Below are 27184 nucleotides of genomic sequence, written 5' to 3'. Positions count from 1 at the left end.
TGTTTGATACGTTCACCTTTGTCTCACCATTTTAAACACTGGCAAATAACCGACCATTTAAACTTATAACCGAATTTAAGATGTATACAAAAATGTAGTTCTATGGGAATCAGCCCAACGCACACAGATGGCAAATGTTGGTTCAGAGTTGTAGTGTAACAAAAAATAAGAACCGGAATCATAGTGTTTAAGCAGAGTGCAAATGTAGCATGACTGTGTTTTTATCGCTTGCTTTGTTTAGGACTCGGCTCCATTTCGGACAGCCCAAAGCTATTTTGAAGAGCCCAAATGATGCACTCGAAGGTTCGGTTTGCCACCCAATCTGTGGGAGTAGCGATCACCATGGCAACTCGACATCCGCCTGACCATTTGAAAGACGGGGGCGCAGTCGTGGTATCGGTGAAGTACAAATAAAACAGAACAGACATTTATTGTGCCAGGGTCTACTGTACATAGTCAGAAACATAATGTAGTGTACCATGTAATTCTCAGATACTGATATTACAGCAGCATGTAATGACTCATATAAAGGCTAAATGGAATGCTTTGTTCAGTAATACTGATTTGTACCATACAAGGAGAGGGTGAGGGGAATGCAGTCCAGTCTTATTAACATAATAAACAACCCAAATGCACTGTAGAATGAGTGGAGGAAGAGAGGTATTATATTACCATAGGAATAAATCGGTATATGGCAAGTACCTAGGTTTAAATTCTGGGTTCTTTTTTGGTCTACCTAAATTCCCTCACAGGTAACCACACGACAAGTCAGTTTTTCTCTCTCGCTCTCTCTCTCTATATATATATATTTCTTAAGACTTTTAACTGGCTATAACTCTCTTCATGTTGCGCTCTCCGTGTGTGTGTGTGTGTGTGTGTGTCTCTGTTGGGCGATTATAAAGACGAGCACCCTGTATGTCCAGCTGAAGCGAGGGGGGGGGGGGGGGGGGGGGGGGGGATGGCGTCTCAGACAGTGCTTTTGGTGGGCAGTTCCGTGCTGTTGTGGCGCGTCTTCCGCGACGTGCCGTCGTCGCGCGGCCGCGCCCGCTGCAGGTTGGACATGGCGGCGGTGCGCTCGATGTCGATGAGGGCGTACAGCTCCGTGCGCCGCGTGGGGGTGCTGGGCGCCAGCGGGGAGGTGGGCGTGCGCGGCGTGTGGGGGTTGCTGCCGTCCGACGCGCCCCGGTTGCCGCTGCCGTCCGTCTCCACCTCGATGTAGTTCAGCGTCTTGGCCGGCTCGCCGTGGCCCGGGAGCAGCGGCCGGCGGAAGTCGAAGTTGAAGACGGTGGGGCCCTCGGCGCGGCGGCCGCCCGCGTCGGGCCGGTGCGCGCTGAGCGGGGCCGCCGACACGTTCTCAGTGTTGACGTAGTTGTGGGAGGGCTCCGGCGCCGCCGACAGCGGGTGGGAGTAGGAGTGCTGCAGCAGGCTGTGGGGCGCGTGGTGGTGGTGGAGGTGGTGGTGGTGGTGGTGGTGGTGGTGGTTGTTGTAGCCGTTGAGGGAGGGCGTCTTCAGGCCGCCCCGACCCGCCTCATCCTCGCCGCCGCCGCCGGCGGGCTTGCGCGCCTCCCAGACGGGCGGCAGAACCGGGAGGTTCTCGTAGTCCAGCAGCGCCGTGCGCCGCTGGGCCGAGTTGTTGACGTTCTGGAGGTCCGGGGTGAGCGGCGGCGGGCGGTTGCGCCGCGGGGCGGCGGCCACGGCCGCCGAGGAGGAGGAGGAGGAGGAGGAGCCGTTGGACTGCGTGTGGGCCGGCTCTGCCTCGGGGAGGGGCTCCTTGCCGCTGTGCTGCGTGTCCGTGTGGCCGTTGGGCTCGCCCGGGGGGTCCGCCTCCTCCTGGCCGACGGCGTCGTCCTCCCCCTGCAGGACCTGCTCCCTCCGGGCCATGAGCTTCTGCTTCTGCACCGGGGTGGGCCCCAGCACGAAGCGCACCCCCGCCGGCTCCATCAGCACCTGGGGCTCCGGCGGCGGCGCGGGCGTGGCCGGCGGCGGCGGCGGCGGCGGCTCGGGGCGGAGCCTGGGAGGGGGCGGGGGAGTGGCGGGCAGCTGGGGCGAGATGGGGCTCTCCAGCGGCGTGGTGAGGGTCAGCGGGCTGGGCTGCTCCTCCAGGAGCCCGCTGGTGTTGACGTAGGTGTGGACCTGAAGCACGGCCCCCGGGAGACAGACACCGACCAATCAGCACACAACAACAACAACGTCGACGGGGTGACGCATTACTGCGTTCACCGCAAGAGTGTTCAACGAGCGTTTTAGCGCTCCGGCGAGACCGCCTGAAAGAATCAAATTAGAATCAAAAAGGTCCCGTGACACGCCGCCAGGTGTGAGCGCGATCAGCCGTTACACGCCCCTTGTGACACCACAAGTGGGCGTGTCCACCTAGACGTGCGACGGATAGATGAGCAACGTTTGCTCCAGTCCACCGGGCAGGCCGGTGGACTGATCCATCCAGCACACATCTAGGAGGACACGCCCACTTGTGATGTCACAAGGGGCCGACTTTCAAAGCGGCTTGTGAGGCTAATCACACACACACACACACACCTGGAGGCGTGTCACGGGACCTTTAAAGGGGACACGCTATACCACCAGGTGTGAGTGCGATTGGCCTAACAAGCGGTTTCGAAAACCTGCCCCATATGACATCACGAGTGGGCGCGTGCACCTAGATCTGTGCTGGATAGATCAGTCGACCAGCCTTCCCAGTGGACTGAAGTCAACGTTGCTCATCTACCCGGCGCAAACCTAGGTGGACACGCCCACTAGTGATGTCACAAGGGGCCGACTTTCAAAGCGGCTTGCGAGGCCGACGCACACGAACACACACCTGGCGGCGCGGCGTGTCCCCTTTTAACCAGGAGCCGGGCAGCCCTGCGGAGCTCTTACCGCGTCGTCGGCCACCAGCAGGGGGTGCGTGGACTCCTCCCCCACCGAGGGGAGGCGGGTGCTGGCCACCGAGGGGTGGCGGGTGGAGGGGTGTGAGGCCGGCGCGTCCCCCACAGACGGGAGGCGGCCCACGCCGTTTGGCACGGTGGGGACGGAGTAGCCCAGAGCTGGACGAGAGGCAGGGCAACTTTAATCGACACAGCACTTTTCAAAGCGCTCCGCGTGTAAACATTGTCATACAGTAAAATGATGTCGTAGATAAGTAAAAAGAAAAACATAGTTAAAGTAAAAAAAATGAATAAAATGGAAAGGAAATAACAGCAAAGTTGAAAAAGCGTTTTAGAAGACTACTTTAAGATTTATCTCTCTGGTATCAGATCGTGTATCTCTGGTATCAGGTCGTGTATCTCTCTGGTATCAGGTCGTGTATCTCTCCGGTATCAGATCGTGTATCTATCTGGTATCAGATCATGTATCTCTCTGGTATCAGATCGTGTATCTCTCTGGTATCAGATCGTGTATCTCTGGTATCAGATCATGTATCTCTCTGGTATCAGGTCAACAGTCTATGGAGTCGTGGAGACAGAACTGGTATATATATATATATATATATATATATATATATATATATATATATATATATATATATATATATATATATATATATATATATATATAAGATGGGAGGGCCAGAGCCTCGGCGTGCCCAAGGCTCTGGCCTGACCGTGCTAGTGGCTGGTCCTCCATCTCTGAGGGAGGTCATGGGGTCGCACTGGGTACAGGTTAGCGAGCGTCTGTGTGCTCAGCGGGGGTCATTAACGGGGCTCAGGGTGGACCTGAGGTCACCCACACTGGCCCTCTTATTCCCCGGCCTTTTCAACAATTAGATCATGCTGATGTCGAGTCAGCCGCTGGTGGCTCTTGCCAGGCCTGTGCACACTGGCCCCACGCACGGCGACAAAGAACGCACTCAAGAGCAGACCAGGAGTATAATTGATCAAATTAGAAGGACGACCCCAATTGATTTCAGCTGGAGGCCAATTAGCTCGGGGAACGCTTTGGAATGCGCTTCGGGGATGTCTGCACATGTAGGGATAGGACTTGCAATTACACACCGATGATATGTAGCCGATAATGTTTTCACACACACGATGACTAGCCTTGTGATGCACTTGTGAAGCGTTTTATTTCAGGTCCGCCTGGCATAAGACTTGAATGTGGTTTAGGGACAGGCAACTAAATTATCGCAATATTCATGAATTCCATTTTTTTTTTTTTCTTGCCGGCAGGTTTGCTGTAGTTACTCTTAAATTAGTGATGCTTACCATAATATAGCAACCTTCTGTTACAGCATTTATTCTGGGAGAAAATGCCTGAGTGTCTGAGTCACGGACAGGAATACACTAAAACGATGTACTATCTATGCACATGAAGCCTTGCACTTTGTTTGGAGGAAAGAAAAAGAGTCCAGCTCATGGACATCAACTTAACACAAAATGACGCCAGTCTAGTCCTTTAAATCGATAAATATATCACTTCGATCCGATGCAAGCCTAAAGCCCATTATGTGGGAGTGCATTAGGGACATTTCTACTATCTTATTTTCCCAATTTCAAATGTATATCTATTACATGGTACCGTACACAAGCAGCACTGTAGCACTGCTGCAGACTTCACCGCGTCATACTGGGACCTGAACGTGACCTGATTGTGCATTTAAAGTAGGGCTGGGTAAAAATATCCATTCATCAATGCACTGCGATTTATTTGTTCTCGATTCAATTTCCATTTAGAATTCTTTTGAAATCGATTATTTCCAGAAAAAAAAAAAAAAGAAGCATACATTGTAATCTAGAAGCGAGTATGGCTAAATGTACATCCCCTTTTACATTTGTCCGTGTAATGATTATTACTTTTATGCCGCAAGTTTAGCTCAGGAACAATACTATACAATGGTGTATTCCCTGTTTGCTAGTTAAAGCACGATGAAATGGTTAATTCATTTGGAAATGGTAAATTCTAAATAATATTCAGGTATTTGTCGTCATCTGTACATATTATTGAATCGATATCCAAGCAATTGGATCAATATCGATTCGAAATCTAATCGAATCAAGACCTAAAGAATCAAATTGAATTGATTCTTGAATTGTGAGGTACCTGGCAATACCCAGCCCTAATGCAAAGCATGAAAAAAAAAGAGGGGGTGGCGGCAGCAATGTGTAGAGAACGCGTGTGGATTAACGCGCGTGGGCGTCTGGCGAGCCGTCGCCAGAGTGTGTGTCTGCACGTCGCCGGGCGCTGTCCGTACCTGCGGGGGTTTGGGGCGTGAGCGCCCCCTGGTGGTTGGGCTCCAGCATGGGCTCCTCAACCACGCTGATGCTGTGGTTGTGCATCACCTCCTGCAGCATGTTGAAGATGTCCTCGGCGCGGGCGCACTTGAAGGCAAAGATCCCTGGGCACAACGCAGAGGGGCACACGGGGGGGAGGGGTCAGAGCTCAGGGGGGGCGGACACCTCGCCGCCTCCTCCAGGGGTAACCGGGGGTACGGATGGGTGGGAGGCGGAAACACACGACTTCACGGCCGCAGCGACGCCTATGGCGTTAACTAGAAGCTGAGGTCGTCAGTGCGGGGCGCGACGGGACAGAGCGTTTGGCTCATATTTTCACACCCCGTGTGTTCCCCCACAGTCTTCCTACTACCCACTGTGAAAGGGCTCTTAAAACGTTCACATTTTTGCCCGAGACTACCAGGCAAAAAAAAAAAATAATAATTCTACCTGAACACTAAAACCACCAAACACCAAAACTTAAAGCCGGGAGTCCCTTTGGGTTCATCGGAGACGGTGGATTCCCGGACCGCCAGGGGAAATGGGAGAAACGTAAAAGAAAATGGCCATGTACACCACGAATATGGCAACACACCCAACGACCAAACAGGCATGTTCCTGCCACTACGACTACTCGGGGTGTAAGGAAAGCACTGCACGACAAAGAACAAACAGAGGAGTGACTCCTGCAGGGATGCAAACACACGTATGACAAAAAAAAGAGCGCTACCCAAAGTCTGAAAAAATATAACGGCGTAATATCCTATTAACATGAGAAGGCCTATGCTATATGCTTTAATAAATAGGAAATTCAATTTAGTATACACTGCTTCATAAGAGACAGACGGACAGACAGCACCAGCTAATCTTAAGCAAAAAGATTGTGTCTTACCTTTATTTATGTGGCAGTGATCTCATCCCGTGGTGTAGCCTAACACATCCACTTAGTTAAACAAGTTATCTGAAAACTAGTAGGTACTGGTCCACAGCGTCCCCAGTGAATCGACTCCTACGGGAGACCCTGTCGGAGACCCTCTCCGTCGCTCTACGTGCGAATGCGCATCCAATATTTAACTATCCGTCGACGCGACGGCAAGGGCTGACATTGGTCCCCTAACAAAATCATTTCCGGAATCACTTTTCTTTACTTCGAAGGCTCAAGGGGTCTCAGTCAGATTACGGATTATTGACACCTGCACACCGATCGACGGGCACACGCCCCCCCCATAAAAAAACTCTTCGGATCTGCACGAACCACACAGGTCCCCAAAATCTATGATAAAAAAAGCGACTCGCGCCAAAAAGCGTGCCGTTTGCATGTCTGCTCCTGATCCAACCACAGCACACCACATCATGTGTATTGGGCAATACTGCAGAGGGGACCACAGTATTGCTAGCATGGAGTGAGTGACATGGAGTAGGGGGGGGGGGGGGGGGGTACAACCGGGGCTGAGACTTACCGCAGCACAGAACCTACGAACCCCCACAAACCCCCAGCTCGCTCCCTTTCGAACCTCGGCATCGCGACGGTATGAGATCCAAAGAGTGACAAAGATGTGTCATGGCCGCAGCACAAACATGTGGTTATGACAACGTTTATACAATAAATGGGAAATAGCCCATCAACTGTAGGCGGCATTCTACAATTAGACAACACACCCACACACACACGCCTCTATTCTGGCATTTTATCTGAATCTTATGGAAATCACGATAACGTCAGACACAGACTGTAACCTACGAATGGGTTAAAGTTGGGTCATGGACATTCATTATATTTGCATTAAAAACTATTTGCATAGATCCCAGACAGGAAAGTAAAAAAAATTGATATCACAACCCGTCACATTTAAAAGAGAACAATGCATTTTGGCTTTGTACGGATTTAGTCAAAGTATCCAAAGGATTAAATAAACTGATCAGGCATAAGATATTTCCTATTTATTTCATGTTAAAGTTTGACCACTGCATCAGGTTTTAGATGGGTTAACTCCCCTTTGTTTCAGCCTCCAGGTTAACGACATAAACAAGCAACATGTCTGGCTTCAGCAGAGGGAACGAGCCACTTGGTTAGGACAGACGTTTGGCACATACCCTGTCCCGTCTGGCAGCGGCGGCCGCTCTCAAAGGAGAACAGGTTGGAGTCGTAGCCATAGCGACGCAAGCACAGGTATGGCCACCTGACGTCATCCCGGCGGTGGGTGTGGAGCACCAACTCTCCCTCCGTCAGCTCCATCACGCCAGAGCCCAGCTCATTGCCATCGTCGTCCACGTTGACCACCTGGCCCAAGCACGTGCGCGCGCACACACACACACACACAAACACACACACACACACACACACACACACAGGTTGAAGAACGGACCGAGGCAAACCCACGCAGGAGATCAAAACTATTTCTCCTACCCATGTTGCAGTTTGTTCAAACCGCTCCGAAACAAGTACAAGCACAGTACTTGCCGAGCCAAACTCCCTAACCACAGTCATTAGTGAATAATGTTGTGTGGGCGGACAGACTTCTTGCTACACGGCTAGTGTGGTGAGACAGGCCACGGCAGGCACTCACCTTAAATTTGCTTTGATGATTATCAGGAATTGACTCTTTCTCTGGACAGCTTAAACAGCTACCCATGGCTTCCTCACAGCACCATCTGATGTCTAGGATGCCAGGCCAAAACAATGGTGAATTACACACAGATGTCCATTGTTTAAATTACAACACCACGAGTGATGAATACAGTGCAACAGCAGGCTGTGTAGCTCAACGCTTTGGTAGAGGTTTCCTCACCTAGATCCTGCCACCAGTATCCCTGGTTTCATCCTCAGAGACTGAGCGACACCCATGCTTAATCTGTTTGACCAACATGAACAGCAATCCTTTAAAAAAAACAAAAACAAATGGGGTAGAAGGAAAATAAGTGCCCTTCTATTTTCCCCTCTTCCGAGCAAAGCCACCTGAAGAAAACAGCTTGGTAGGAATAAGGACGGAATGACTTGCGTTGGTCCTGATCTATTTCCGCACTGATCCGGAGTCAACGCTACGGCTTGACTTATAGAATGGAGGTATCGCCTGCGACACACTGTTTTGTTTTCATGGTCGCTATGTTCCATGTTGCAATCACACTTTTCCACAGGTACATAGCATGCAGTGTTGTGGGCATCCAAAAACAGTTAACTTGCGTTGGTTTATTATCCACGAATGATGTCAACAAACAAACAACATAATTGGCCGCTAAATAACCAATTTCAATTACGTCAAAACTTTGTCGATTAAGTCTGTTAAATTCAATGAAGATGTTACGCTTAATCAACTTTGCGGCCAGTAAGGTCCATTGGCCCAGGGCTAGTGTAAGGGCAGCTAGTTAGCATGGCTCCTGGATCCTGGTTGAATAAGCTAACACCAGAACTCGGCTCTCTTCATTAGCTCCGATGCTAAAGTTAGCCGCGGAGCGGACTACATCAACGCCTTTTGCGTGCTATCAAAGATATCACACAAGTTAATGATCCATGAAACATACTCACAATACACCGTCGCTAGGTTCAATGTAAGCATCCAAACTTTTCGGACGTGTAGACGATGAGTAGCGGCAGGATATCCCAGGACGACGCTAGCTAGTGAACCAACCAACTAGCTAGCGGTAGCTCGCTACTAAACGGGCAAATCCACCATCTTTCCACTGCGTTGCTAGAGCGCCAAAAAAACAATCACAACTTCTTACAAAGGGGACTAACGCTCATGTGGGTGGAAAAAAAGCCGTGGAAAATGGTTTGAATCCATGGACACTGATCCACGTTTCACTACTTGCTGAAAAACTCCGCCGAAATAAAGTTTGTCTTCTTGAATACCAAGTTTACTTTGGTCACACCGTCTTCTATCTTGCTAGCTTGCCTGGCTAAATAACGGCGACTTGGCTAAACTTCCGAGAGTTCGAGGCTGGAATCTCCAATGTGGTGAACATCCAGCTCAGTGCGCAGGCGCCGGTGTGTGGTTTGGGACACCCAGGGCCTCTCCCAAGAGGACATAATGAATGAGTAATAGAAAATAATGGTATGCCAGTCATGCGATGTTAAAAACATAATTACTCGTTTTATTTAAACACCCACAGAATATGCGTCACGATATGCCATATACATACGATCATTATACGAGAAAAGTAGTAACTATATCCCAGCTGGCATTCTTGGGCATCGGTCGCAAATATAGTGAGTTCCTTTCAGCATTCCTTGACAGTGACTGTTACATGTCATGTTACAATTCGTGTTTGAGCAAGAATATACCATTGATGGTGGAATATGCTTAAATCGAATTAAAAATAGTTTTCTATATTATCCATTATTTTGATTGCTTAAAAATATTTGCTCTCCATACAATGAACACTTTCTTATTTAAAGAACAAAGGAAAAAAAGTCTTTAAAAAAATGCATAATCCTGATTTAGTGTAATATATCAGGAAATGGGCCATAACCTTCTTAATTTTGTGAATGTAAAACATGGAATACATATTATATATGCTACAAATTACACCTTATACATTTGAGTTCATGTAAAATGCACATTAGGAAAGATACAGCATACTAGATATATTAGATTAAGAAAAGTTAGATTCACATCAATCGATACATAAATTAAACAGTACATTTTGGAGAGTATTTTAAAAACTTTTTAAACTTGGCTTTCACAAATTGACTTGAGCAACCAAGTCCTTAGTTAAAGGCACCGTGATTTAAATGCTGTGGGGGGAAAATAATCTGCTGACTTCACTTTTACTCATGATGAATCACTCTCTGTGAGTGGCTAGTGACACAGAAAACCTTTACAGTACAAGACTCTAGTTGAGCCAACAGCCGTCCTCCGAAAATCAAATGTTCATACTTTGGTTTTGTGCTGTAGTCATTATGTGCAAATTTATTTTTAGCTTATTACTATCATAAAATCTGAAGATTGTCGAAATATTGCAAAATATATACAAACACCAACATAATGTATATACAATTCTGTTGAAAGTTATATTGTTGCTATAAGTTAATGGTCATATACTTTCCTTTATGATATTTTGTCATAAACACATAAAATATTGAATAAAAAAATATAATTGTAATGTATTACAGTAGTGCTACAAATATAACTGTACAGTCAATCTCATTTTCCTTGCTCCATCACCAATACAATCTTTAACGTCTGGTGAACACCATATCTGTGGGTAACAATAAAAATATATAAATTATTAGTAAATAATAAAATAATGCAAAAATTGCATCGGTTCTAAAACCTGTTTAATAGTTTTTTAACCGCAGAACACAATTTAGCAATTCTAGTCTCCCCTGAATACAGTTCCAGACGTGGTTGTGGAGGGTTACCTCTTTGAGTGTCATGGTGGACATTCTCATAGATGGGGTATAGGAGGTTCTCTTGTTCCCTGCGAAGCTTCCTGGCCCTCAGCACGTCACGCACGCACTGGTGGAGGTAGGCGTATTGGCACTGGAGGGACAGAAAGCAGAGATGACCACACTGTCCACAAAGTGGCCCAGACACCAACGCTTTTCCTCAGCAATAAAACGGACTCAGTCTCCACATGATTCATAACAGAGATGCAAAGACTTAGACGGCAAAGGGTTGAGTGAGCGACCTTCAGGACATCATCATTCTTTTTCAAACCGCTATTTGGTGGAGCGCTTCCCCCAAAAAGATCGGAAACAATGTTGTACAATTGTTTGTCAAAGATGGTTCTGGCATGATATGAGGGGGAAGACCAGATGGCTTCAACAGTTTTATTTAATTTCTATCATTTTGAAAAATGTTCTCATGCATCTTGTTGACGTTCATCCATGATATACTGCCAGATCCGTCCTTTAAAACCCTGTTTGCTCAAACCACATCCACTCATTTGTACTATCACAAAAATAATCATCCAGTTTATATTAACACAGTGTTAGTGTAAGGCATTCCATCTACACATGCGCACACACACACACACACACACACACACACACACACACACAACCATATAAACACACAGACACACACACACACACACAACCACACATACAGACACACACACAAACGCACGCACGCATACAGACACTCAAACACACAGACACACACACACGCACAACCACACACAGACACACAACCACACACACAAACACACAGACACACAAATGCAACCACACACCCATGCACACACACACACACACACACACACAGACACAGACAAACAAACACACCCATGCACACACAAACACACAGACACAGACAAACAAACAGACACACACACACAGACACACACACACACACAGACACACACAAACAACCACACACCCATACAAACACACACACACACACACACACACACACACACACACATACAAACACAAAGACACACACACACACACACAGTTCGTACCTCGGTCTGGACCATGTGGGATCGGTGCAGGCGCAGGTCGAACACGGCGCCGTAGATGTCCAGCGTGTCTTTGGTGTCGAGCTGCTGCAGAACGCGGTCCAGGACGATGAAGGTTCCTGTGCGGCCCACGCCGGCACTGGTGGGGGTGGGGGGTTGGGGTGGGAGGAGACACAAAAGAAGGCATCAAGACAAAGGTTCATGATGTTCCTGATTGATGCCGACTAGTGTTGCACTGCTGAACAACAACTTACCTGCAGGAGAGCACTCTGAATAGCGCCATGCACATTCCCTCTCTCTGGACTGTTACAAGCATGCACACCTGCACTTTACCATCCTATTCATGATGTGTAGTGGGCTCTATGTCTTTTGTCCTGGTGTTGTGTTGTTGGGGGGGGGGGGGGAGAGAGACAGCCTGTCTTGTCTAGCTGTCTTCTGTATTGTCCCTTTCTGTCCGTGACTGTATCCGATGTACTGTATGGCGCAGAACGATTTTCCGGGGGCGGGGGGCAGGGGTTCTGTACCTGCAGTGGGCCGCGGTGGGCCCGGACCCAGGGCTCCTGTTGATGTAGTCCCGGACGGTGCGGACGAACTGGATCAGGGACTGGGTGGTCTCGGGCACTCCGTGGTCCGGCCACACGGTGTAGTGGAACTGACGCACCAGCCTGGAGTAGGTCAGCTGGTCCTCCTGGAGACACCCGCGTTCACGGGACACTCGTTACAAGTTTCACGCTGTTTTATGCTGTGTTTGTGCTACTGCGGTTTTTATTATACTGCCATATGTTTCACTTCAAATCTTCCTAAACCATCTCCCATCTCATTCTGCATGTTGGTTGGCCCAAAGAATAAACATATGAAACCCAAATCGTTTTCTTTCTACACTTGCGAATTTGGAATTGGGAATTGGTTGCAAGGTTATTTACCAGAGGTGAATAAATCATAAGGAAGTCGTTGACTGACGGCTGTAATATTGGGTTAGTTTAAACTGAACTGGAGTATTCTTACCTATATGTTAGTGGTATTTTAACTCAAAATACACTTGTATCGTAACTCATTACACAGTAGTATTGTATCTCATACTGCAGTAGTATTCCATCCCATATTCCAGTCATATTGAAACCCATACTATAATAGTATCCTAACCCATGCAACAGTAGGTAACTCATAACACAGTATTCTAACCCATAACGCAGTAGTGTTGTAACTTACACTGCAGATCTTGAACTCCCGTATGGTCCACTCGGGCAACACAGACTCAGACAGCATCTGGACTATCAGGTCCCCGTAGTACAAGGGCTCGTGGTCGAAGGGCCAGTAGTGATCGCACTTTACCTGTTCATGAAGACATGCATGCCCAGGTTAGTCACCTTAACATCCCGGACAGAAACACACACATGACAACACAATATTTCTAGTCCTTCCCAGCTGCCAGATGCTGAGCCCATGTTGCACAACATGTTGTATAACATGTTGCTACCCTCCTAGCTACCTGCTTTACCTCGAGTCAATGCAACATAGTCAAGCAGTTCTTCAACCGATGATCATTCTATGCATACATTTTACTTAAATGTTCATCACAAGAATTTATTACGCGAATCACATGGTACCCTTGTTCCTATCGTCGCCAATCATCTCTGCACCCACCCTGCCTTTCTCCACACACTGTGTAACCATGACAACGTTGTGGACGTTCTGCTCCCAGACCATCTTCCAGAAGTCGTCCTTAGTCCCAGGAAGAGGGCCCTGTGTGGCGATGTACTCCCTGCGGAAGTTGTTTCCCTGGAACAACATTCACACGCGTCTTAAAGGTCGAACACTGGAACACGGCTCTCGAAAGCCCACAATAAAATTAATCCAAGTAATCAGATGTTTATAAAATAATGTTCTCTCTTACTTCGTTTGCATTATAACAATAATAATTATAATGCATTTTATTTATGGGCACCTTTCTTGACACTCAAGGTCACCTTACTAAATCAAACATTCATAATAGCAAACAAAAAACAACAACAACATAATAAAACAGTGTACAAGAGAAAAACAGTGGGGTCATTCTAGTCCCAAGAATGCAACTGACTTAAAGGGAGTAGGCTTGGCTGAATAAATAAGTTTTCAGGTGAGCTTACATAAAACAAACAGTACGAAATGGCTGACTGTTGGATAAAGATTTTCCTGGTTGCAGGATCAATCAAATCCAAGAATCAATGCATGAGTAAATTCGGACAGAAAGTGACGTCAGCCTAATACCACACTTTTGTTTGACGTAATCTGTATTTGTAAAACAATCACAAAACCACCCAAGGTCAGAACGCCCGAGTGAAATCACTGTGTGTGTGTGAGGGATCTTACAGGAATATAGCTGGCGTTGATGTAATCGGAGCAGGGGTCATCGTCTACACAGGCCAGCTTCACCCGCGTTGAGTCATCTGGACATCAAATAAATAGGAGGGGTTGAGAAACAACATCCTACGCCCTTTGCACTTTCTTTTGTTTAACGCAACTCTCCAATGTCCATCACTGTACAAAATAGAAGATATAGAATTACTTTGCTGTAAAATGCTGTAGCACTTACATTTCCTGTAAATAATACTACATTTTCCCTTCTGGTTAGTTGCTAAATGCTTTTTATATGCTTTGCACCTGTACTCTTTTTAATGATAATTGAGTTCCTACTAAAACGGCAAATATGAAACAGAGGTTTATAGTCACTGTACGGTTGAAAGAAAATATTTGAAGAGTTAATTCTAGCTGGTATTAATCCTTGTCAATTATTACAAGTTAGTATGTTTTTCAAGTCAGTTAGCATTTAGTTGTGGCTTGTTAGTTTTGTAGTTCGTATTTCTTATCTTATTTTTAGTGCTGGCTTTGCAGTGACTCACAAGGGAGAATGTTATTGTATCGGTTCTTCCCACGGTTCTCCGGGAGCAGAGCAGTATCCAGAGGCTGGTTCCGACCCACCTCCTTCAGATCCTGAAGGGGAGAGATTGAGACGTTGACCATGAGCCTCGAGAGACATTTCAATGAAGTAGAAGTCTAGGAATTATCATCTTAAAGACCCCTAACCTCAAACTCCTCTGACAGAAAGTAGTTGGAGTCAGCCTGTAGTTTGGAGAAGTGGCCGTCAAAGTTCATGATCTTGATGGGGCTGGGTTGGAGAGGAAACAGAGGAATAAACGTGCACGTCATAAGGAGAAGTACACAAAGCACGAGAAAGCAGAACTGGGTTTCAATTCAACTCAGTTCAGTGTTGAAATAAAATAAATAAATCTGTTATAAAGGTTTTCGAGTTAACTTATACATAGGATCCTAACCCTGACAAAAACAACATGCAAAGCATATGAAGAACGTTGTTAAACACAGAACTAACCTTGAAATGCGGCGGTTCCTGAAATGGAAGGGACAAATGTTAGGGCTTAGAAGATGACAGGATGAGCCCAATAAATACAGTCCATCCTTCAAGCAGAATGGTTTAAGAAACATTGTGACCTCAGCGAATCTATGACCTCATATAAACTGCGCCGTTACTAAGCCACATCAGGCCAAATGGTGTCAAAGCATTCCACGGCACACCTTGTCATTCTGCTCTCAGGGAGGTCTAATTATCATCCCATTTGAATCAGATATACACAATGAGCTGGGAATGCCTTGGCTAAGGGACAAAAACAGGTGTGCCGTCATGGTGTGACACAAAATGGAGTGTACTGTCCCTTTAATAAATCCAGCGAGAGTACGTATCCTAGTACTGGTGTGTTGTATATAATTCTGTGCATGTGCAAATATCCACACATTTCAGTCAAATCTTGATGGGACCATAGGGCGTGGAACCGCTAAGGCCCGGAGCGTAAGTGGAGATAAAGAGGTGTTGGTGTGTTACCCTCGGACTCCCATATATACTCCAGAGCTGGGTGGTCTTTCCCTCCTCATGCTCATCCTGACGACTGGTCTCTGTTCCACACTCCTGCACACACAGAGGATCCGGCCAATCAGAGACATAGCTGGCGGGAAGCCAATAAGGCCCACATCACAATACCGATCTCACGGCACAGAAAAAAAATCGATGTTATTAATCGGAGCACACATTTCTTCGTACATTGGCAAGTATATTCGAGAGACAGACAGAAGGGAGGAAAGAGTAAGGGCGAGAGGCAAAGAGCGGGAGACAAAGTACAAGGCACTCACACTTTGCGGGCCTTCTGTCTGCAGACGAGCAGAGCTGTCACGCCAATCATCATGGAGATGAGGAACAGGCCGGCACTGATGCCCTCGATCACTCCGCTCACAGGCTCTGCAGGGCAATGGGACACAGGACATTCACACCACCGCACCAAGGACCCACATCAACGTCTCAAAAGGCTTTTGTTTGTCATAAAGACCTTCAAATATAGTGTCCTTTGTCACGTCTCAAATATTTGTAGGCACCCACGGCCCAATATCGATTTTGTTGTGATTCGATTTTCTATGTGGATACAAATGACGATCTTGTTCACAACGGCAGGTTTTCAGAGAGGGCTCTCATACCGGCCTCGGTGACGACGGGCAGGGACAGGTAGGTGTCGGTGAAAAGCGGCGAGGCACCGGCATTCTGGTGGTCGTCTAGCAGCTGGGTGTAGGCCCGCACGCTCAGCCTGGAACACACACAGCGACCAGCGGGCGACCGTGAGCCTCGCGCTGCTTCAAGTCAACTCTGAGTCATCGAGTTCATCCTCAGCGCGAGCCTTTCCCCCTGACCCCTCCCGTCACCTGTAGGCTGTTTTGGGTTTGAGGGGTCCGTCGCAGAAGGGTCCGGTCGCCCTCGCCAGGTCGGGGTCTACGGGCTCTCCGTCGGTGGTGCCACAGCCGCCCCCCAGTGTGTCCATGCCCGTTCCCAGGCTGATGTCGAAGCTCTGGGGGGCCACGTCGGGGCCCTCGGCACAGTGGCTGGGGAAGTAGGCCGTCTGGTAGGACTTGACTGAGCTGTTGGTTTTGTACTCCAGGTAGGAGGGAAGCGGGTGTTGCTGGTCGGGCTGGATCGTCTCGCTGTCTGCATGGGGGACACAGAACCGGGGAGAATAACGTAACGGATAATGTAGAGAACGCCGGTCGTTATCGGGAAAATAAGGCCGAACCGGACCCCGACCCGAACCGGAGCTGTCTCACCCTGAAGATAATGACCGGCGTAATGACCAGCGTTCTACACATTCTCCCGCTTATTACACGGCCAAAACTCGCCAAAACTAAAAGATAACTTTTTTCTTTTTTACAATGCATTTGTTACCATTCGTTAGTGTTGATCAGCAGATAAATAGTCTGCCAAAGACGTTGACGTCGCTTAGCAACCGAACACGCTGGGGTTGATCGAATTTCCTTGAAAGTGGTCAATGTGTGCTTAGCAATGGTCAATTATCAAAAGATATCAAGGTTCATTAGGGTCAAAGTCATTAGTCACTTATTCCGAACATGACATCATCGGTGACTTCTGAATGATCCTTTATCAAAGCCTGTTTAATCATACAAAGCCCTCTGTAGTGCTGTTGACTGAAATGGTATTTTGAGAGGGGAAGGCGATGGGGAGTTGGTTAGGAGTAGGTGAGGTGTCCATTTCTTTGTACGATTAGGTCACTTTTGTCCAAATAAATGTGGTTAAACACTGTAATCATGTGCTTCCAGTATCCTGTCCCCTGGCGGTAGTGTGTGGTCGATTGCACATCCTTTCAACAGCGTCTCTTTATCAATATCTAACCTCCATGCTGTCAGCACAGTTTTACCCTGACCCTCTATGTTTACATAGAGGGTCAGATGTCGCTGTATCTTTGGGCTTGTGCGTGCAAGGGAATGTGTGCGAGCGCGCAAGCGTGTTTGCCTCATATGCGCAGGGATGGACGTGCGTCCGTCCGTGCAGCGCTGCTACATCCCGGCGGGTACCTTCAGACTCGGTCACTACCACGGTGAAGTTGCGCACGGCTCCGTTGATGTCGCTGAACCAGCTGCAGTTGAAGCTGAAGATGATGGATGACTTGGAGACCACCGCCACCCTGTCGCTCACACGCATGCTGGGAAGGGGCACAGGAGGGCCTGGGAGTAGAGGGGAGGTCAATTTGATGTTTAAATCACTTGAACATGTTCCATAGGAGAAATAGTTTGTTCCCATTTTATCACATGTGATTTCACCTAGGTTGTACACCGTATTCACATGTGCTATACATGCTGATTCAAATGTGATGCATTGTTTTATTCACATGTAATAGAAAGGTTTATTCACATGGGATATACAGTATTAGTACATGCTACACGTGAACCTCCTAAGATGGCGCAATTTGATCGGTTCGCTGTCTCGGGATATTGGGCAATATCCCGAGATTAACATCTCAAACTCAGGATATTGTTTTCTAATGGGGAGCGCGCGAGCGACGGTTGTCTCGTCACGCTAATAAAAACAAATAAACCCCGGCAGAAACAGTGTTCACATGTAGTATATACCACCTCGGGCTCCGTGAATAGCGGGGAATAGCCCACTCCGCACTATTCACTTCGCCTTCGGCAAATAATTGTTAATTAGTCACGTGATATATCGATTCATCCCCATATATATATGTTTATTCTGACGACTCGTGCAGGTTTGACTCAAAGCGACGTTCAGGTTCATTCACACGTGACATGCAGGGTTGATTCAAAGCGACGTTCAGGTTCATTCCCACGCGGCGCACAGGTGCATCCACCTGTGACGCGGCGGTACGCCATTGGCTACTCACGGTCGATCATGGTCACCACGCTGTCCTGCGCCGCCTCGCTCACCATGGTGTCCGAGATGACCTTGACGGACACGGTGTAGCGCTTGTGGGGCTCCAGCTGGCTGATGAGGTAGACGGTGGAGTCGCGGCCGGTCCGGCGGGAGTACACCAGGGTGGGGGAGCCCTGGTGGAGGCACTCCACGCTGTAGGAGTCGTACTCGGCCCGGGGCGCGCCCCAGGAGCAGGAGATGGAGGTGGAGCTCTGGGGACGGCAGTGCAGGCTGTGGACTCGGCCGGGCTCTGCAGGAGGAGGAGAAGGAGGAGGGTGGAGGAGGAGGGTGGAGGAGGAGGAGGAGGAGGACGAGGTGGCGAGGAGGAGGAGGAGGAGGAGGAGGAGGTGGAGAAGGGGGGGAGGAGGAGGAGGGGGAGGAGGAGGAGGAGGAGGAGGAGTATGTGGGGGAGGAGGGGGGAGAAGGAGGAGTGAGAGGATCAGGAGTCTTAAATCCAGGAGGTGCTGATAGGGAGAGAACCTGGAGCTTTGTCCCTATGGTCAAAGGACCACAGATTTAGCCACAGTGTGAGCACACCTAGAAACGCTTCTCAGTGTGAAACACAGGATCGGTAGGTCACTACAAAGAGAGCGGATTTGCTCCAAAAACACATTTTCAAAAGCGCCCAAAACCGGAATCAGCCGATTACAGCCAGAAACACTAACAGCACTGTATGTCTCTTGAGGGGAATCAGTTCTCCAGAGCCTGCAGCTACGGGTATCAACCCGTGAAAAGTGGTCACCTGTGAGATGCACTCTGGCCTAAAAAAACGTGTGAGAAAACGTGTGAAGGAAAAGTTGTAAGCCGCTCTGGACGAGGGTGTCCACCTACTGGTGCGGATGCTCTTGGAGACGGTGGGGCTGTAGGTGGGCTTGGCCCCGGCCTCGGTGGCTCCGCTGACGGTGCGCAGGCTGAGGGTGTAGAGCCTCCCGGGGTAGAAGCCCTGCAGGAGCCTGCTGCCAGAGGTGCGACTGAGGTAGGGGTTGACCACGGACAGCTGCACCTTGGGGACCCACTGCAGGTCAAAGTCGTCGTAGTCCGAGTCCACGGGCCCGCTCCACGTGACTTCCACCGAGGTGTTGGTGACGCCGAGGAAGAGGGAGGCCGGGGGTCGCGGGGCTGGGAGGACGGAGAGCGGGAGAGAAGACGGGGTGAGCAGGATGGAAATCGCGTAAACCTTGTATAGTGTGTTAGTAAGCCTGTGTGTGGGACCTGGTCTAACGCGTATAGCCGCGCATCTTATCATCATCCTCCTTATCATCACAATCGTCCTAATCATCATCATCCTCATCATCATCATCATCACAATCATCATCATCATCATCATCCTCATCATCATCATCACAATAATCATCATCATCCTCATCATCACCTGCATCACAATCATCATCATCATCATCATCATCCTCATCATCACAATAATCATCATCATCCTCATCATCATCATCACCTTCATCACCTGCATCACAATCATCAACATCATCATCATCACAATCATCCTCATCATCATCACAATCATCATCCTCATCATTATCATCACCTGCATCACAATCATCATCATCATCATCCTCATCATCATCATCATCATCACAATAATCATCATCATCATCACAATAATCATCATGATCATCATCATCACAATCATTCTCATCATCCTCATCATCATCATCATCACAATCATCATCATCATCATCATCATCATCCTCCTCCTCATCATCCTCATTATTATCATTTAAATGTCCTACATTAAAAAATAAACAATCGGGGTTTCGCTGCAACGCCGCCCCCTGTAGGCCACACCCGATAGCGTGGCTCTTACCGGTTCTGCCCGCGGCGCTGGCGCTGTTGACCAGCTCCCCGCTGCAGGTGAGCGCCACCACCTGGTACAGCCGGCCCGGCACCAGCCCCTGGAAGACGTGCTCGGTGACCTCGGCCCCCAGCGGCCGCTGGGCCTGCCGGGCTCCGTCGGGGGTGTAGAGCGACAGCAGGTAACGGCTCATCTCGCCTGGGGGCCGCGACCAGCTCACCCTCAGCTCCTCGGAGCGGTTGGTGCTGTGGGTCTGGAGGGACAGCACAGCCCCCGGGACTGGGGGGAAAGGAAAAGACGCCATGTTGTTAAAGAGCCCCCCATCCTAGAGGCATGACGGCGGGAAGGAACGCCGTTTGATGTCAGAGTCAACGCGGCTTTTGTTTTGGGAATTGTTTTTCTATTGTTCATGAGCATCATTATTTAATTATTTTTTATAGGAGTTTACTGTAAGTGGATCAATTTGAATATAGATCATTGATCGACTGATTGATGTCAACATTATGTATGTACTTTCGATCGATTCAGTTAAATCTAAGTTAGGCTATTTAGAGAAACCAGTAAGCTGGATTTTGAAAGTATCCAACGGAAAAAAAGAAGCCCACCCCTCCCTTTAGATCCCATTCCTAGCCACTCTCCCAAAACACGACTAGCTCGCTGACTTTAGCAATAGGTCTGCCAAACATTGTGGGAGACTCCGGTCATTTGCAGTACGGGCAGGATGCAAGCATGTAGCCAGGTAGGTAGGTAGGTAGGAAGGAAGGCAGAAAGACCATCTAAGGCCATCTAATCATTTCATTTGGGCAAAATCGAAGGATTGGACGGGCTCACTACTGCCCCCGATGCTCAAGCTTTGTACTGCAATCTTTTTCCTGTGACATTACGGTCCAGGAGTAGCCTAGATCTCTCTCTTTAATAGTTCTGGAACAACCGTGTATTTAGCCTCACCAGTCCGGGCCCAGATGGCTGAGTCGTTGGTCAGCTCTCCACTCCGTGTCAACACCACCATCTTGTAGGGCGCTCCAGGCACCAGGCCCTTGAAGGAGCACTGCTGGATGGCAGACTGTCCCTTGAGCTGCTCCTGTAACCGGTCATCCCCGTTGAACAGGAAGATGTCATAGGTCTCAAAGTCGCCCTCTGGTGGAGACCACTGGAACGACAGGCTACTTGTGGTGTTGGATTGAATGGACAGCTCGGAGACCGCGGCTGGACCTGATCACAAAGAAACATGATTTCAGAAAGAGGCTGAAGAAAGTTCTGATCTTTTTTTTTATCTAGTAGAGAAAAGCTCCTTTGAAGTAATTGATATAGATCAAAAAACTTTGTTAAAAAAGAATCACGCTTAGTTTTTCAGAGAGTGACCACCAATACCAACCAATAACAAACAATAATTATAATAATGAATGAATGAACTGTTCGTCTGGTATAGTATTTTATTCTCATTTGGATTATTAGCAACCGGGAACCAGGAAGTGCTTTGGGGAACCGGAAGCAAATCTTTTTTTTGTAGGATGGTAGGGGTAAGTACGGCCTTTTTCGCCTCTGATTCGCTTCTGATTGGTTAGAAGAGCTCTCCTCCTATTGGTTAGGGTTAGGGTTAGGGTTAGGGTTAGGGTTAACCCTAACCCTAAACCTTAACCTAACCCTGACCCTAACCCTAAACTCCCCTAAACAGCTAGCCTAGGACTCATCGACTCATGCGAAAAAAAGATTTGCGAACCGGAATGTGCTTACGTGTGCGGGCCTCGCCGCTGACGCCCTGACTGCTGACCCCCCCGCTGGTGGTACGCACCACCACCCGGTACTTCCTGCCGGGGGTGAGCCTGTCGAAGCGGTGCTGGCTGCGTCCGTACGGCTCCGAGGAGTTAGTCACCAGCTCACCCCTCCCATCCAAGACCTCCAGGCTGTAACCGTCGGCAACGCCCAGCGCCTGTTGCCAGGTGACCTGCAGGCTGCTGATGGTCTGCTGGCTGTCCACCTGGAGCCCCGACACGGTGGAGGGCACTGGGACGGATGGACAGGGGACACACTGGGTTAAGGGCGGGGCATCAGGGGTGCATTGGAGCTAATGGATGAAGAACTTCAGGGTGATATAAATGATGAGCCTGGCTACTGCCAGACCAAGGCTCAATCGTAGATTGAGCCTTGGTCTGGGAGGGCTGCTGTCATTTTCTTCAGCACAAGAGGCGTGGTCAACGGACCTAGTTCAACTGACTCTGTACGCGATTGGCTGCTTGCCGTCGCTTCCCTGTCGTCATTGTGTTAAACCAGCCAATAGCGCGCCAGGGGGAAAAGCCAGCTTGGTGATTGGCTTCCGAAAAATCGTATCAGAAGCAGAAAGAAATGTATTGCTCTTCTCCAGACCCTTCCGCAGGGCGAACTCTAATCGCTGGCAGAATGGGCTGGGGGTACCCAGTCTAGTAAATGGTGTCATTGTAATCTTTAAATTTTCCTAAGGGGCTGTTTGTTCTCCCCCTCTCTTACTGCTGTCCAGTATTTCTGTACCCATTCATGTTAAACCAGTGATTGGATCATATTGCATTCACCGTAATATGATTTAATATCGTTGACTAATTTAGCAGACACTTTTATCCAGAGTGACTTTCAAATGAATAGACCCTTTTCACAGAGCCATCATCAAAGGAAAAAACACAGGTGTCACTCATGAGACTAATTATAGGTCTCATACTGCTGCTCTGACAGCACTGGCGTTGCTGCGAAAAGGGGCCGGTTCCCCCGTGTTTCTAACGCACTGTACATGTCCGTCGACGGATGCGGAGGGCGTGTCTGACGCATGGGTACCATGGTCTGATTGGTCGCTGCCTGAAAAGTTGAACATCTCTCAACTTTTTGACGCAGGCGACGGAGCCGACGGAACGGGTCGACCCACGATGCATTTCGAGAGCGTCCCATGCCAAGTCAGGGAGATCCGCCGACGGACGTGTACAGTGTGAGCGCGGCGTTGATCTGAGTCCCGTGCCGGAGGGTGCGGGTCTATCGGCCTCTCACCGGTGCGTGCGCTGGCGGTGCTGTTGTTGACCAGCTCCCCGCTGATGGACTGCACCGTGATGTCGTACAGCTGGCCCGGCTGCAGCGAGTCGAAGCGCAGCTCGTTGTGGTGCTTGGGGACGGGCCGGGCGTCCAGCCGGCGGCCCTCCCTGTGGAGGGACACCACGTAGCTGTCCACCTCCCCCTGGCCCGCCGTCCAGCTCACACGCAGACTGCTGCTCTCGCCGTTGTTGCTGATGTGGATGCTCTTCACCTTGCTGGGCACTGGAGGGCGCCAGAGGAAGGAGGCACGCACACGCATACACACACGCACAAACACACACACACACACACACACCACAGAGGAATTAGATAATCAAATAAGGAATTGAAGGAATTAAATAATTCCTCATCATCATCACTGATTAATGACATAAAAAAAAGGAATGTATAGAATATGCTTTAATAAAATGTAAACATTTAGAATGTAAACATGTCTCACAGATTCCGTACGTATGAAAACGCATTATTACATTTAGGGGGCTTCTGTGTGTTTAATGGAAATGGTTTGTGAGCCAGGGGGCGCTCTCACTGCCCTGCCCCTGACATATGTTGCTGTTGGCTGAGGTACATGTTGGTATCTAGTACTACAGTATAGCTATAACTAGCTTTTTAATTGTTGTATCAGTTCTCTGATAGATCAGGATCCTCAACAACAGGCTTTCACAGATGATTAGACAGCTTAATACTCATAATAACATGCCGATCAAATCCGTCTCCTATTCTTCCCAGACTTCAAACATAGCAGCCTAATGGTGAAACCCATCCCAAAGCCAAACACCAGCACAGGTCATTGCAGTTTAACCTCCGGATTGGTTTGAACCCAACAACCTACAATTAAAACTAATCTAAACCAATGAGCCAACCCCCCACAGCACGGCCGTGTTGTGTGTTGAACCGTTCCGTGAGGGCAGCACAGCTTTATCGCGTGAGCGTCTACATCCCCTACACCTCGTAAACTCACCAGGACGTCAACAGGAAGCCCCCCCCCCCCCCCACCGTAAGGTAAGGTACGTTTATTTATATAGCCCATTTCACACACAAGTGCAACTGAATGTGCTTAACAAAAGATATGATAATAACAATAATAAAAACATTAAAAAAAAATACAATCCAAAAAGGCAAGTGTAAGCACAAATAATCCCAGTGTAATCAGAGTGTAACAATACCAACAAATAAATATTTAAAGTAAGAAATCAGAGGGGGGGGTTAAAAAGTGCAGATAGGCGTACATTTAAAAATAGGTGAAAGGGCACACAAGCCCCGTGAAGGCGTGACCTCTGACCTGTGCGTCCCTCGATGAACTGCGCCCTCTGGTTCGGCCCGCTGAACGTGGACACCAGCACCTTGTACATGCGCCCCGGCGTGAGGGAGGACAGCACGCACTCCCCCACGCCGCTGCCCAGCGTGACGGGCGGGAACACCTTCAGGTCGTTGAACAGCAGCTGCACCTCGTAGTGGTCCACGTCGCCGGGCGCCGACGCCCACGCCACCCGCAGGTCGTCGGTGGCGCGCCCGGCCAGGGTCAGCGACCGCACCGCTGCGGGGACTGGAGCAGAGACACTCATGTCTTTAGTATGATGTCTTAACGGAGATCATGTCTTTAATATGATGTGTTAATGGAGCACATGTCTTTAGTATGATGTCTTAACGGAGATCATGTCTTTAGTATGATGTCTTAACGGAGCACATGTCTTTAGTATGATGTCTTAACGGAGCACATGTCTTTAATATGATGTGTTAATGGAGCACATGTCTTTATTATGATGTCTTAACGGAGCACATGTCTTTAGTATGATGTCTTAACGGAGCACATGTCTTTAGTATGATGTCTTAACGGAGATCATGTCTTTAGTATGATGTCTTAACGGTGATCATGTCTTTAATATGATGTGTTAATGGAGCACATGTCTTTAGTATGATGTCTTAACGGAGATCATGTCTTTAATATGATGTGTTAATGGAGCACATGTCTTTAGTATGATGTCTTAACGGAGATCATGTCTTTAGTATGATGTCTTAATGGAGCACATGTCTTTAGTATGATGTCTTAACGGAGATCATGTCTTTAATATGATGTGTTAATGGAGCACATGTCTTTAGTATGATGTCTCAGTGGAGGTCATGTCTTTAGTATGATGTCTTAACGGAGCACATGTCTATAGTATGATGTCTTAACGGAGGTCATGTCTTTAGTATGATGTCTTAACAGAGCACATGTCTTTAGTATGATGTCTCAGAGGAGCACATGTCTTTAGTATGATGTCTTAACGGAGCACATGTCTTTAGTATGATGTCTTAATGGAGCACATGTCTTTAGTATGATGTCTCAGAGGAGCACATGTCTTTAGTATGATGTCTCAGAGGAGCACATGTCCTTAGTATGATGTCTCAGAGGAGCACATGTCCTTAGTATGATGTCTGAGGGTCAGTTATGGTCCCACGTCGATGCAACGCGAGGACCACGCAGACGCTTCGACCCAGTCGTGAACCTGTTTTGGTTCTGTGTCGGGTTTCAGTGAGCGGACCAATCACAGTCACGTCTCAACGCAAGGTTACAATTCTTTGGGAGGCACGTCAGGCCCTCGCGGTGGACGCAAGGAGGGTCCGCAAGGACGTAAGGGGTCCGTAAACCCCCTTGCGTTAATAGCAACCTGCAACAAATAGCAGCCTGCAACATCAACTCTTGTTTCCACAAAGAAATAAACAAGAGATTTTTACCGCCAAATTATTGACGGTAAAAGAAGCAGAAGCAGACTTCTCTTGGACTAAATAACGGCTGACCGTGACCGATCCCCATAGTATTGTCTCCTTTTAAAATGTGTAACTGCACCCCAGGGGGGGATCTGGGAGAGACCGGTCAGGTTGACTCACAGGTGCGTCCGTGCGTAGGGACACTGGTCTCGTAGGCTCCGCTCCAGGTGATGACCAGCACCGAGTACAGCCTGCCGGGCACCAGGCCCGTGAACACACACTCGTTCCGCGTCTTGACCACCGTCTGGTTCTGGCGGAAGAGGTTGTTGTGCTTGAGGACCACCTGGTAGGAGTCGAAGTCGCCGGCCGCGTGGCGCCAGTACACCTTCAGGTAGTCGTCCCGCGCGTCGTGGGAGGCGGTGGGGTCCTGGACGCCCGACGGCTCTGTAGCGGGAGGGTCAGGGGTCGGGGGTCAGAGAGCGAGAGAGAGAGAGAGAAAGGGAGAGAGAGAGAGAGAGAGAGAGAGGGAGAGAGAGAGAGAGAGAACCAGAGAGAGACAGATAGAGAGAAAGGGAGAGAGAGAGAGAGAGAGAGAGAGAGAGAGAGAGAGAGAGAGAGAGAGAGAGAGAGAGAGAGAGAGAGAGAGAGAGAGAGATTTAAATAGACTTCAATCATGGTCGGTTTTCTAGAGCAGTGGCTTTCTAGAGTCGTCTTGGTCTTATATACCCCCACAGCCCCATCAACACAGCTATAGTAGTCCTTCATGAACACACTAAACAAGGAAATGATTCCTTTAATCAATGTCATGCTATTATATATAACACTATTATAATGAGCATCATTATAAGGTGTTTAGAAAGGAAGAAGTTTCTATTTGTGGTCTTGATCAGCAAAATCAACATTATAATACAGAACAAAATCAACAAATATTGCTGTTTTACTATTTGTGTTTTAGAGTTACCCAATGTATGAATCACACCAGGGACTGTTTGTTGATGCAGAGTAAACTCGTTGTTTGTTTGACGGCTGTAACTATCACACACACACACACACACACACACAGACAGACAGACACGCACACGCACACGCACACACAGACACAGACACAGACACACACACACACACACACACACACACACACACAAACACACACCCTAACACACACACAGAGGGGTGTGTGTGTGTGTGTGTGTGTGTGTGTGTGTGTGCGTGTGTGAGTGAATACTGACGTGTGCGCTCCTGGACCACGGTGTGGTTCTCGTAGGCCCC

At 48.5% G+C, this 27184-nt stretch overlaps 2 protein-coding genes across 2 annotated transcripts in view; both read right to left on the bottom strand.

The window, feature by feature from the left end:
- Nucleotides 1-411: 411 nt before the first annotated feature.
- On the bottom strand, nt 412-9111 carry frs2a (fibroblast growth factor receptor substrate 2a). Its single transcript, XM_079742699.1, has 7 exons — nt 8731-9111; nt 7997-8085; nt 7775-7866; nt 7302-7488; nt 5189-5332; nt 2878-3044; nt 412-2133 (listed from the first exon to the last, which is right to left on the bottom strand). Exons 3-7 carry the CDS (start codon nt 7838-7840, stop codon nt 967-969), a joined length of 1731 nt encoding a protein of 576 aa, XP_079598825.1. The 5' UTR covers nt 7841-7866; nt 7997-8085; nt 8731-9111; the 3' UTR covers nt 412-966.
- Nucleotides 9112-9275: 164 nt separating this feature from the next.
- LOC307080137 (receptor-type tyrosine-protein phosphatase beta-like) overlaps nt 9276-27184 on the bottom strand; it is a 35448-nt gene continuing 17539 nt past the window's right edge. Inside the window, exons 11-34 of the mRNA XM_079742769.1 lie at nt 27145-27183; nt 26096-26359; nt 24507-24770; nt 23183-23446; nt 21908-22177; nt 21122-21385; nt 20186-20452; nt 19198-19485; nt 18338-18616; nt 17511-17660; nt 16350-16629; nt 16128-16234; nt 15789-15894; nt 15484-15567; nt 14977-14994; nt 14673-14754; nt 14489-14579; nt 13959-14035; nt 13254-13388; nt 12819-12941; nt 12134-12297; nt 11613-11748; nt 10567-10687; nt 9276-10403 (exon numbers count right to left, since the gene is read on the bottom strand). Of these exons, the coding sequence (XP_079598895.1) occupies nt 10381-10403; nt 10567-10687; nt 11613-11748; nt 12134-12297; nt 12819-12941; nt 13254-13388; nt 13959-14035; nt 14489-14579; nt 14673-14754; nt 14977-14994; nt 15484-15567; nt 15789-15894; nt 16128-16234; nt 16350-16629; nt 17511-17660; nt 18338-18616; nt 19198-19485; nt 20186-20452; nt 21122-21385; nt 21908-22177; nt 23183-23446; nt 24507-24770; nt 26096-26359; nt 27145-27183 (3896 nt within the window). The 3' untranslated portion in view covers nt 9276-10380. The remainder of the gene's footprint in view (nt 10404-10566; nt 10688-11612; nt 11749-12133; nt 12298-12818; nt 12942-13253; nt 13389-13958; nt 14036-14488; nt 14580-14672; nt 14755-14976; nt 14995-15483; nt 15568-15788; nt 15895-16127; nt 16235-16349; nt 16630-17510; nt 17661-18337; nt 18617-19197; nt 19486-20185; nt 20453-21121; nt 21386-21907; nt 22178-23182; nt 23447-24506; nt 24771-26095; nt 26360-27144; nt 27184) is intronic.

This window comes from Pollachius pollachius (assembly GCF_949987615.1).
Source record: "Pollachius pollachius genome assembly, chromosome: 9".
Lineage (NCBI taxonomy): Eukaryota > Metazoa > Chordata > Actinopteri > Gadiformes > Gadidae > Pollachius > Pollachius pollachius.
This window is presented reverse-complemented; position numbering and strand designations above follow the sequence as displayed.